The 12,690-nt window shown below is 42.4% G+C and overlaps 1 protein-coding gene across 1 annotated transcript; it reads left to right on the top strand.

Annotated features, from left to right (window-relative positions):
• Positions 1–6,698: 6,698 nt before the first annotated feature.
• id3 (inhibitor of DNA binding 3) lies at positions 6,699–8,749 on the top strand. The gene is made up of 3 exons (XM_022196623.2): positions 6,699–7,152; positions 7,480–7,553; positions 7,973–8,749. The coding sequence occupies exons 1-2, from the start codon at positions 6,853–6,855 to the stop codon at positions 7,531–7,533; spliced, it is 354 nt and encodes a 117-aa protein (XP_022052315.1). The 5' UTR covers positions 6,699–6,852; the 3' UTR covers positions 7,534–7,553; positions 7,973–8,749.
• The last annotated feature ends 3,941 nt before the right edge of the window (positions 8,750–12,690 follow it).

Below are 12,690 nucleotides of genomic sequence, written 5' to 3'. Positions count from 1 at the left end.
ATGTCCATAATACAATACACACAGGCCAGACATGGCTAAACAGATATAGGAATTTCCTGGTGGTGTTACTCTCTCTGGGAGTGACTCACGCTTGTGTTCCTTCAGCTTTTTATTCCCAGAAACAATACTTTATACAGATTTTGAAGCATTTTTTTGGTTTGTGCTATTTGTTGGCAGTGCCTGGGAAGGAAGGATGATCTTGTATATTCGGGGTCAGGGTCTAAAACTGTTAAGTTTTAAAAACTCTCTCAGCAAATAATACACACTGGACCATAAACAGTTTCACACGCAAACCCCATTTACTCTGTAATGATTAAACATGGCAATGCAGAGCTGACCAGCTGGCGGAGTGACCGTTTTCCCTGAGTCTTCGTGTCCTTCCCACGTCACAATGCCCTGATTAAAGCCGCTCTGGAGGAAAATGATATATCACTGTACAGAAAACTCACAGTCACCCCTAAGATAAGATAAATCACTTTAAATCGAGAAAGTATACAAGCAGACAAGTATGCAGCAGCCAGACAGAGTGAGAGACAGTCCAGTAGGAAGTCCAGGTTGTGTGTTGTGTTTGATTGGTTACGGAGCTCGCTCGTCTGTATAGGAGCTTTTAATCAGGTCACCAAGAGCCCAGACCTCTCTGCTCCCACTCTGCCCCTCCGTCTAGAGGACTCCGCCAGGGGTGACCAAGAGGGGCACCGCTGACCCAGATTAGGAAGGGGTGAGTGTGTGCATGTGTGTGTGTGTCTCTGTGCAGATCAGCTGTGTGTCATGTCTCAGTCCACATCGTTTCAATTCATTAGCACCACAAGGAACAGACAAGAGAGACAAGGAGGGGTGACAAGTGTGTGTGTGTGTGTGTGTGTACATGTGTGTGTGTGTGCAGGGGGTGGGGGACAAAAGGAAGAACACAATGTCAGTGACAGAAGGAGAAAGTCACTGCTGTGGTTCATCTTAGATTTCAGGGATCCACTTGACCTAGAAACACATGACACACTCACACACAGGTGCAGAGATACCCACCAGGGACCTAATGGCCTCTGTATGTGTCTCTGTGAAGCCTGACCAGCTGAACCCCTGCAGCAGCCGCCACAACGTCAGAGCCCTCCACATCTTCCCTCCTCTCAATCCCTCTCTGTCTTTCACGGTGTGAATGTCTCTTTTTCTTTCGCTCGCTCCCTCGAGCCTGTCCCTCAGTCATTTTCCACACTAATTGTTTCTGCCTCTGCTCGCTGATCACCCAAACAAATTTCCTGTTGGTATCTCTCTATCTTGCTCCCACAGTCCTTTCCCCACACATGCGAGAACTCGTGTGGGGGTCCGTGAAGAAAATGAAGAGCCATATTTGGCCTCGATTGTCTCAGCAAGCAGATGCTGGCGAGCACAACTTGTCAAAATTTTCACCCGACCTCTTTCACTGTAACTTAATACACCATTGTAATTGGTCAGAAATGTTGGGATTGGTTTGTTTCCATCTCTGTCACCTCCTTCCACTGCAACTCGCAAGCTTCTCCAAGCTTGGATGTCTTTAAACGAACAGATCAAGCTGCAATTTAGCAGCCAAAGCAGACTTAGTTTGGAGTACACAGAAACAGATTTGGATCCAACTCTCAAACACCCTTTGTGTACGGGCCACACTGTGTGCACAAAGCATGAATCTAGCCAGTTCTTAAATGCAGGGACTAAAATGGAGCTCAAGTAAGTTTAAAGTGTATTTACCACTAATGCCCCCTTTGCAAAGCAGCAGCAGGAATAGTAATTACACAAGAGCATTTGTAAAAATAATTATATGCTTATCATCTGGTAGTAATCTCCAAATTGTTGCGTGGATCTTGATTTCGGTGAAACACTTAGCCCCATTGTGGGTGAGTCCAAATGCAGAGTGTGGATAAGACTCATTCTTCCTTTGCAATTTGGAGGGACAACCAGCAGACACAGCTAATTTGTCTCTGCTGCCTGCAGACGCTCATATTTTGCAGTTTTGAAAACACAGGAATTGTTTTCGAGGAGCGATTCGGAGCTGCAATCCTTCCATTAATGGTCATCCTGTTGGAGTCTACAGCAACAATTTCACTGTCGGCTCTTGAGTGGCTGTGAATACTTTTTCCAGGTTTGTCTTCTTGACAGTCAAGCAGGCTACAGAATACAGCCATATGTCGTCTGAATTACTCAATTTATTTATCAAAAACAGCCATATAAAATCCAAATTGAGAAGCTCTTCCAAGTTCCTCAAGAGGACTAATGGGAAGTGTTGTGACTAATCAGATCACACTCGCCTACACCAACTGGCCCCATCCACCAATCTCATCACCAAGTCTGGCCTTGCTTACACAAAGCCAGATGTTTGTCCTCATTGAATGGCTGCAGAATAAACCAACTGTTCCAGTCAGTTGATGAAAAAGACAAACCAATAGTGTGACCAGCACCTGGCAGTCTCTCCACTCCCCTCTTCACACTGAATATTATGCTCAGCTTGTTTTGGCCCAATGTGGTGGCCATGGGCTTTATGGCCTTCTGTAGTTTTTATCCCACCTGCTGTACTCTTCTGTTGCCTCCATGTATTCCTGCATAGTGAGAGCAGTAAAGTCTTCACGCTCAAGGACGTGAACAGGGACACCTGACAAAATGATAATGACAACAACTAAGTTCCCACAATTGGCAGAACCAGTAGCGTGAAACTGTTTCCTTGTGTTACTGACTTCTTCCAGGTATTATGATTAAGCTGCGAGCGCCACATTTTTATGCCTCTGAGAACGTCCGTTAGATTTTCCTGAACACGATATCTCTTGAATAACTTTGTGGAATTTCTTCAAATTTGGTACAAATGTTCACTTGGACTCAAGAATGAAGTGATTAGAATTTGGCTCTCAAAGGTCAAAGGTCAGCATCACTGTGACCTCAGATCCATCCCTTTCATGTGACTGCAATATATCAAGAACATCTGGAGGGAACTTCATTAAATCTGACACTACCATTTACTTGGTCTCGAGGATAAATTGATTAGAATTTTGGGATCGAAAATGAAGCTTACTGTAACCCTACAAAGCATATCTTTAGCCAGAAGAATTAAGAATTTAAGAATTCGTAATTATGACAAGATTTTACGCAAACGACCAATAGGATGAAATAATTAAGAAAACGTCTAAGGTCAAGTCTGGTCAGCTATTGATGTAAACACATGCTGATATATTTATTGGGATATCTTCTGCTTTACAAGACGTTATGCTGCAAAATTGTTTGAAATTCTCCAAGCAAATAAAGATGGTTGATATTCAGTTGCAAAATAGAGATTGAATAGCCACATATACACATTCTGTTGATATGCAGAAAAACTGCTGAAAAATGACACTGAGCAACCATTAGTAGACTTTATTACGAAAAACTGTGTCTAAAATATTTACATTTTGTCCACTGGGTAGTGTAATGGTGCGGCCATGGTGTCAGACACATAAAGCTGCTCAAAATTAATGCAGAAGAGATGAACAGTCAGGCTGATGGCATATGTAGACTTTGCCGTGGCCTCTTCACAGTCACAGTGGGCACGTAGTGGGCGAGTAAATGAATGAATGAGTAAATGAATGACGTATGTGTGAGTTTATTTCCTCATGCATTAAATGCCCTCTCATCTGCGAATCCACCAAACCATTCTGCACAAGCTTGAACAAGAGACTCTAACATAAATAACAAGTGACTGATACAAAACAATATGCATAAAATGTCATGTCGCTGTCCGGGTCACTTCGGACAAAAGCTGGAGAGCTGTAGGCTGTTCAAAGCCGATGGAGAAAACTGAAGCGTCTTTGATGGAGTCAGGGTGAAAATACTGAGCAGAGGAGGAGGAATCCTGCATGATACGCACACAGATGCACACACATACCACGGATGCAAAGAAGTAAGTTTCACAGTGTTTCGTGCCACTTAATTATCCCCTCATGATGGGCCTGCACTTGCGGATGAAAAGGATACTCTTCTGTATACAACAGTGCCTCTCCACATGACAGCATGGTGGTTGAGCCACTCTGTCTCTCTGTCCTGCTCCCTCCTTCTGTCTCATCTCACAAGATGACCCTCATTACTCTTCTCTCTGTTCTGTTGTTACCAGAAGTAGAAGGAGACACTTTGTTTATGTTCAGACAAGGTGCTTTGAGAGATAAAGATGAGTGGGGGGGGGAATTCTGACCTTTTGCCTTTGGTGACACGCTTTTTTCATGCATTTCGAGCTGATGTTCAGGATTATTAATATCCTTATAGTGTTTTTCTTCCTTTGCTGTAAATAAAATTTAGTGGCTTGAAATTTGATTGAGAGAGAGAGCAGGGAAGAGGAGGAGGGGGGTGTTGCTAATTATGCGTGGCGATTGTTGATGGCTTGATTGTCTGCGTCCAGCTGCACGGAGGAGCTGGGAGAGGGAGAGGGAGGGCGGGGAGAGAGGCAGACTCACTGACGCCGGGCTCGGAATTCTCCCATCCATTGAAAGAGAGACCCGATTGTGTCCGGGGCCTTCCGACAAGCACCTGATCCCTGCCCAGACACACTAGTGCATGTGTGTGTGTTTCGCACAGATTTACGCACTGGAAGCTCTGGAATCTGCAGCAATGCGCTGGGTACCAGAGAAAAATATCCTCATGGCATTTCTTTTAAAATGCTAGAAATAGCTAGAAGTTGTTCAAAAAATGGCGACGAACTGGCACTAAGGGCTTTCTGTGGATCAAACCGGTGACTGAAATTTGATTGAGGCCTGTCGTGCCAAACGTCAAATCTTTGCCCCATCCCTGTTTGTCCAGTGTGTAAAATATAAACAGCTATTTCCCCACCAGACCTGGGAAATTTAAAGCAATAATTTTCCTCCCACTGACATATTTAAGGAAGATATTTAAGGTCAAAGTCTTGTTTGGATACTCGGCGCCACTCACATAATATATCTTTAAAATAGCACCGGATCGAAGTCCTGTCTCACGGTTCAATATTATGGTTTGTTCTAAAGTGAGGTCGCTGAGTGACTTGTCATACAGGGTCAATGGTTGTGGGGAGGAGGAGGGGGTGCCAGGAGGAAGGCAGTGAGTCGAACATCTGTTAAACCTCTGCATAATTGGGAGGATATCTCCGGCTGTGCACATTTACACACAGAGTGAAGATAAGAATATGGTGTGCTTGTGTTTACCCAGCTTGAAGATGGTGTGACATTTAATCCATTACTATTATAGCCCGTGTTGCAATATGAATTCAAACTTGCTGCCAGCTTCGCAATAATTAAAATGTGTTAGGAATGGGTGGCTTATGCCCTCAGCTCTGAGTGGGTGAGACTTTCAAAGAGGTTGCAACATTTCTCAGAGACGCTACTATTCTGGCACACGCGGATTATTGAGTAATAATCACACACTAAATACATGTCCAAACACTTTTTTTTTAATCCCTTGACAGCGTAAAGATAAATTTGGATGCTGTCCCTTGAGAGTGAGCACTACTGTCTCGTAATTATTTTTTTATTTACCTCTCTGAGAAATTCTGCGTACTCATCGTGACAAAAAAGAAGTTTTGGTATACTTGGAAAGATTTTTCTCCTCATTTTCTGAGTCCAACTGCAGAGCCCAATGAGAAGAGCGTAAGGAGGGAGCAGAAGCCCTGAGTGACAGAGTAGCTCAGCCAATCGGATCTCCGAGCGCCTCTGCTTCTCTCGCCTGTGATGGTTCACGGGGGAGGGCGGGCCGTCTGCCAAAGAGGGGAGTGCGCGTCGGGGTGAATGGATGACGTCGGGAGGCTGGCGCCAGCATGTCTGGGACTGGCGCGTTAGATCAACACAGCTGGGCCGGGATAGGACACACAGCTGGCTCAGGCCTGCATTCCTCCACAAAACAGGATTGTGAGAAAAGGGGAAAATAAGACCCAAATAGGAGCAGAACGGAACGTGCTTTGATGTAAACTGAAAGAGAGCAACATTTGGAATTGTTAAAATATAACTTTTGTGGAACTGCTTCGCTGAAAAGAGGGTAGTTTTTTTGGCGGAGAGAGGCTTGACAGCTGAGGCACATGTAGTCCTTATACTATATATGAGACATTTTATGACTGCAGGCATTTGCTGAGGCTAAATACGCATGAAAGCTGTTTGTACATACATGACCAACTAATTACTCCATAAGTGTGTGAAATGAGTGATCAGCGCCATATCTAATAACACATTATGATTCGTGTAGAATTCAGATGGCTTCCTTTTGACCTTTTGTCTGCATTACAAGCTACACATTTTGAGTTTTAATATTTTAGTGATTCAAAGTCTTTGTGTGTGTGTAAACAGCTCACATCAACCAGACAGATCCTGAAGATGAAGCGTTATTCTGGGGCTGAGACAGTCACAGAATCAGAGAAACGTCCTAAAGGACACACTGTAATGAGCCGAACTCAAATGGGACAAAAACAAGTCAAATCAACCATTTAAAAGTTCTTCCATGCCATTATTCCCACTGAGTAGCATTTTAAAAGTAGACTAATCCTGTTTTATCTTTCTACATTTCTAAAGCGACCTACTTTTTGAGCTTTATCAATTTCAAGTAACTACCACCACTTTAAAAAAACGATAGTTGACTTAATTGATTGACAATCCCCTTCAGGCATCCCAGCCTAATTTCCTCATTCTTTCCAGTCCTTCCACAAGGTGATTTAAGCCAATCAGAGCGGGCTCCTTCTTTACGCTGGCCAATCAGAGCGCTGTGCGAGGAAGGGGGCGTCTGCAGGCGCGTAGTGTATAAAGAGCTAACTGTACGCCGCTGTCACAGCACTGTAGCCGCCGAGGAGGAGAACGTGATCATCTCGCAATCCAAAAACCAAGATCCGTCGGTGTTGTTTTTGTTGTTGTTCTCACTATGAAAGCCATCAGTCCCGTCCGCTCGGTGAGGAGCTGCTACAAGGCCGTGTGCTGCATTTCGGAGCAGAGTCTCACCATCAGCCGGAATAAACACTCGTGTCTGGACGAGCCCGTGAGCGCCCTGTGCGACATGAACGACTGCTACTCCAAGCTGAAGGAGCTGGTGCCGAGCATCCCGCAGAACCAGTCGGTGAGCCAGATGGAAATCCTGCAGCACGTCATCGACTACATCTTCGACCTGCAGATCGCGTTGGAGGCGGAAGACGCAGCCGCGCCGGAGATGGTTTTGTCAATAAAGGTAAGCCGGGGGCGGGGGGGTATGCGGGCTGTAGGGTGGACTGATGCTCGTCCTTCAACGTCTTCCAGACACTGACATTCATTTCTGACATTCACTGACTCACTGCTAAAAAAAAACAGCCCAATGTGTTTTGATGGCTATCTTCTGTGAATTTTGTCATGTTTAGTCCTCGTAACCCAACAGTGGATACCTTTTCGCATGATGCATGGGTTTATATTCTATTTTAGATGATGCTCTGTGAGATGAGACACTTATTATTAAATTAATTGGAATAAGGCTTTAATCAGTGTGCTAAAATATCTCCTCTCCTTTCTGGTTTCCTTTCAGACTGCGGATCTTGCGCGCAATTTCTCCAAAGAAGAAGGACGATTGTGCCAATAAAATGAGGATGGCAGATTACGGTACGTAGCTTATAATATTTCTTAATCAATCCTAATATCTTCCTAATTTGACAAATCAGCAAGAGAAATGTGCTTAAATACGTACTATCCTGACCCATTGGCTTGGAATCAGCTACATCTGTGACTTTTTTTTTTAAACTTTACACATCAAAGAAGTTAAATGAAAACTTGAAATACCACAGAGAATAGTATAAGCATTGATGCTGCTCGAAAATAAGGTCTCCCTCTCCTTCCACATTCACCACGGTTGCCAATTAGACAGGCCAATGATTGTGTAGCGGATTCATTGCTATCTGCCTGGGGTTAATGAAAGTTCCATGCTCGGCGCCAGTCTGTCTGCTCCCCTCTGCAGGGAGGGAGAGAGGGGAGGGCGAGAGGGAGAGATCTGACTTCACTTTTCTTCCTTTCTCTCCATGCAGGTGCAGGGAAACACATGTCTCCACTTCACTCCGGGCAAGAGGACAAGAGGGGCAGAAAGGGTGGGATAGGTATTTGGAGAGAGAGGGAGAAGGAGAAGAAAAAAGAAGGAGGAGGAGGAGGAGGAGGGTTTAAAGAAAAGAAGGAGAAAAAAGTGGACTGTTTCCTAGATGAGCGGGGATCAACAGTAGTGCATGAGCAAGAAAACAGAGACTCATTCTTTGGCCCCTGGACAGACAAATCAACACACCAAAGCAGAAGCCAGGATTGGAAACTGAAAACTTACCATCTTTGTCTGCCTTCCTCTCAAACCTGGAATTCCTTATACATACAAGTAGAAATATTGGTACATTGTCGTTTTTATCTCCTTTTATTTTTGTATTGGATTCCAAGCTATTTGTGGGCCGATCTCCACACCCAACCTGAACCTTACCTAAGCAAAGTCTTGTATCACCTCACATAATTATCACACACACACGTACACCCCAAAATGTTGTTTTCTAATGATCTTGAGACTGTTAAAACTTCTTCAGAATGCGTACATATCTGCTGTGGGTATGTAAGGTGTGAGTCAATTTGGCTGTCGGTATTTTTGTGAATGGGGAGTTTTCTTAGGTATAATCAGAACTCTATACTAGAGTTAATTGTAAATGTTTGTAGGGATTGTGTTATTTCTACAGACAAAATGTGCTATGAGTTTCATAAACTCTTTATTATAAAGTTTGCTTTGTATGTATGTTCTTATGTAATGAAATAAAAAAGAAAAGTGATGTCAAACAGTTTTGGTGGCTGTGGTGTATTTGGTGTGAAAGAATGAATGAGTTTAAACTGGCCGTGTTGTTCGGAAGGTGACACTGGATGACAATGAAATGCTGATACAACAGGATGTGCTCAGATGAATCTTGAGGTTGAGTGGTTGGAAATCAAACAAAGGGAGTTTCCTGTGAGCGCTTCTATTTTTCCAGAGAAAGCGCTAACACCAGTTTAAAGCACTGGTTACGTGATCAGAAGCCTATAGCTCCGCTCATTCATCAATGTTGTCATGACAGACCAGCATGTACAATGAGTTTCCTTAACTTGGGAGCTAAACAGCTTCATTCTGAGGTCAAATTTATTGAAAAAGCTACATTTTCTAGGTCTTTCATGAGGCTCATGTGTACAAGTGAAACTAGTTTAAAGCCTCATTTATGGCATCATTAATTACAAAAAGTTTCAAAGCAGTGTTCCAATAATACAAGGGTGATATGAGGTGTGCTACTGTAGCTATCTGGTCTGAAAAGCTGAGCAAACTACTCTGCCTTGTGGATTCATCAAGAATTTCAGGAATAGCATGTTGGCACACACTTCGTCTGCATCTTTAGCTACACCTTAAGTTTTGTGAGGTTTATCTTTTTATTTAGAAAGTTACAGAAATGAATGAAAGGCAGCAAACAAAAACAGAGTTCTACAGTATGCTATAGAGCTGAACAAGATGACCTATTTCTAACCTTCAGCCTGATGCTAATAATAAAACTGCAGCTCCATCTAGTGGTGAATATGAAGCACTGACGGAAAGATTTACTTTTAGAGGCCTTAATTCATACAGAACACAGTATGGAGTTCAATGGCAAATACACTACAAGGTGTTAAGACAATACTATATAAAATCCATCAATCCATCCATTCTATACACCGCTTTATCCTCACTAGGGTCGCGGGGGGTGCTTTAGCCTATCCCGGCTGACTCGGGCGAAAGCAGGGGACACCCTGGACAGGTCGCCAGTCTGTCGCAGGGTTACATATACAGACACGCAATCACACTCACATTCACACCTACAGGCAATTTAGAGTGATTAGTTAACTTCGGCATATTTTTGGACTGTGGGAGGAAGCCGGAGTGCCCGGAGAAAACCCACGCATGCACAGGGAGAACATGCAAACTCCATGCAGAAAGATCCCAGGCCGGGATTTGAATCGGGGATCTTCTTGCTGCAAGATGTCTAGAATTTGCATTCTATAGGGTTTTACTTTGTGTACTCTGACAAAAGCATGCTGGACTCTATGGTAAATTCAAGATTGCTGAATTTTATTTATATAGCAAAAAAGAAACAACCAGAACTTAGCAATATAGAAGATGATGTTTTAAGATAACATAGGATGTAATAAGATATAATAATCTAAATAAATGATGACTATTACCTTTCAAAAACAAAGCCACTTAGCATCAAAAAAACAAATAGAACAGGATAAGGTAAGACATCAAAGCATGTAACAAGATAAAATAATTTAAATAAATCCAACAATTACATTCTTTTAGAAAAAGCCAAATGATAAAGGTGATTTTTAAGCAGAGATTCTAAACATGATACTGAGTTTGTCAGTCTGAGATCTTTCAGCAAGGAGTTTCACATCTAAGGGGTTTGGTTCCCTTTGGTGGCAAGATGTAAATCAGGAAGCAGCAGTCAGACAATGATCGGGCTCATAGGGAGTGTTGTGAGATCAGGTCTGTGTTGCTGTAAGGCATTGTTGTCTTTTCTCACTCCCATTAAGTGTGTAAATGAAAGAACAATAGACCATCAAACACCTTAATGCATATTACGAGTGTAAACATTAGCCTGGAAATTAGCATAAAGCAGAATTAACACCTCGATGGCACTGTTACAGTACTTGTGTGTATTGCATGGTTGATGTATTAGACTGCATTACACATGGCGTTGTGTTTGCATCATAGAATTTTCTCAAGACATATAGATAAATTGATAGCCTGAACAAAACAAAGAACAACTTTTGTGTGGTCTTTTACATCAAAAGAAACAGTAGGCCAAAAAACCAAAAGAATGCTGATGGTCTTGTTAATGGAGATCAGGTGCCAGTTCATACCACAAGATGGGGGTGTTGGATGAGGCAACTTGTGTCCTTTCTGCCATCTCAGGAATGCAAACACTCACAAGGAAAGCTCACTGTCTAAAATGTCAAAATGATCTTCCGCAGAGGAAGTGCACATGAACCTTTTCAAGCAAATGCAAATATTTTTTTTGATAGAAGGCAGAGGGTATTGTGCACAGAGTGAAGAAACATGGACATAAAATATTATTTAGGAGTTCAATAAGTCACCTGAGCTGCATGTATCCGACTCTGAATCATGGCTGGATGCCGTGAACAAGTTTTGACATGTGTGAAACAAAAGACGATCGTTACAATTCAACATTTTGACGTGACAGCATGTTGGTCCGGTCCTACGCTGAGTTTCCCATGTGAGGCATTTCACACGAGCTGCAGGAACCTTAAACACACTGGCTCACATTTCCACATTTAGATGATATAGTAACTTGATTGATTTGATTAAGTTTGTTTTGGGAAGATGAAAAAATGCAGTGTGCTAAATTGAAAGTGCAAAGTACAGAAAATTTTCTGGCTGGGCCTTCTTTAGTGTGCATCCTTTGTATGGTGAAAGAGACATTATGAAAATATCTGTGGATTTTTCACTTGCTCTTGGATTTCCTGAAGTTAGAGAACAGAAATATGTGCTTATTTTGGTATGAGAACTCTCTTTTTTGCACTGTGAGCTTGGTTTTGCTTCAAAAGTATTATAGTTATGAGCCAGGTCAAGTGTATTTGTTTAACCCAGTGCATCATTGTGCTTTAAATGCCCGTATCAGCACTGCTTCCTGACCCAGGCCAACCTCTCAAAGAATGACAACAAGGAAAAAGCCTTCCCACATAAGCTGAAATGTGAGCTACTTAAACACTCTAATAAACAACTTTGGAACTGGCAATATCCTGGGACACTGTAAGAATATTTCATGCAGTCTATATAAAAAATGGATCTAAATTCCCATTATTGTGGATTGTGCAACAACACTAATGAGTCGTGCATGACTTCAATGTCTGCTATGAAAGAGGAAGAAACAGAGGGTGTGGGTGATTAAAGTTGCACTATGTGAGACTCACTTACTGCCCTGTTAGTATTTCTTGCCTCCAACTTCTGTTTGATAATGAAATGATATCTGATGACAAAGCAAATTTCCTAATCAACCGGCAATTGGAGAATGATCTCCTTATCTAATCCAGTGTAATGAGCAGACAACTGTGTCAGCTTCTCCCCTCATCAGTTAATGTTTAACGTCATAGCTGCAATCTCAAGTGAGTAAGGAGCGCAGTTAATGTATCACACATTTCAAACACGTCAAATTTTTTTTTTAATGATTTCAGTTGAAATATAGTTCAGATGGACGCATGACAATAGGCCCGCTTTGGCTGAGGATCTACTTTGTCTCGGCCAGTGGGGGTCAAGTCATATGGCTTGGGTTTGGTCGCTGTGGATGGGGGAGGGGGTGTTTTCTTTCAATATCTCCTCTGAGCCAATAAGCAAGAGTGGTACGGGGTGAATCCAATTATCATCTATAAACTATCTATCCCCGGCGACACCTTGTAACAGGCCACAATGCACTTTCATTACATGGATTCCCATGCGAACAATAAAACGCTTCATTTCTTAGTATGTAAAGATGCTCCAGGAAGATGCATCCTACACATTACTAAATATTATTAATATTTCTCGATATTTAGTCAATAAAACTCACATTTCCCCAACTTCAACACTAAATTTCTCATTTTTGATGCTCATACTTTATAGCGTTTTAGCCAATTAGAACAATTCCTCACTATTTTAACATCTATTTGTTTTTTATTAGACATTTCTAATGAATATGAAGGTACATGTTTAAATGCAGTTGAGCAA

Source organism: Acanthochromis polyacanthus, chromosome 1, assembly GCF_021347895.1.
Source record: "Acanthochromis polyacanthus isolate Apoly-LR-REF ecotype Palm Island chromosome 1, KAUST_Apoly_ChrSc, whole genome shotgun sequence".
NCBI lineage: Eukaryota > Metazoa > Chordata > Actinopteri > Pomacentridae > Acanthochromis > Acanthochromis polyacanthus.
Note: the sequence above shows the minus strand (reverse complement) of the source record. Positions and strands in the feature narration are given on the sequence as shown.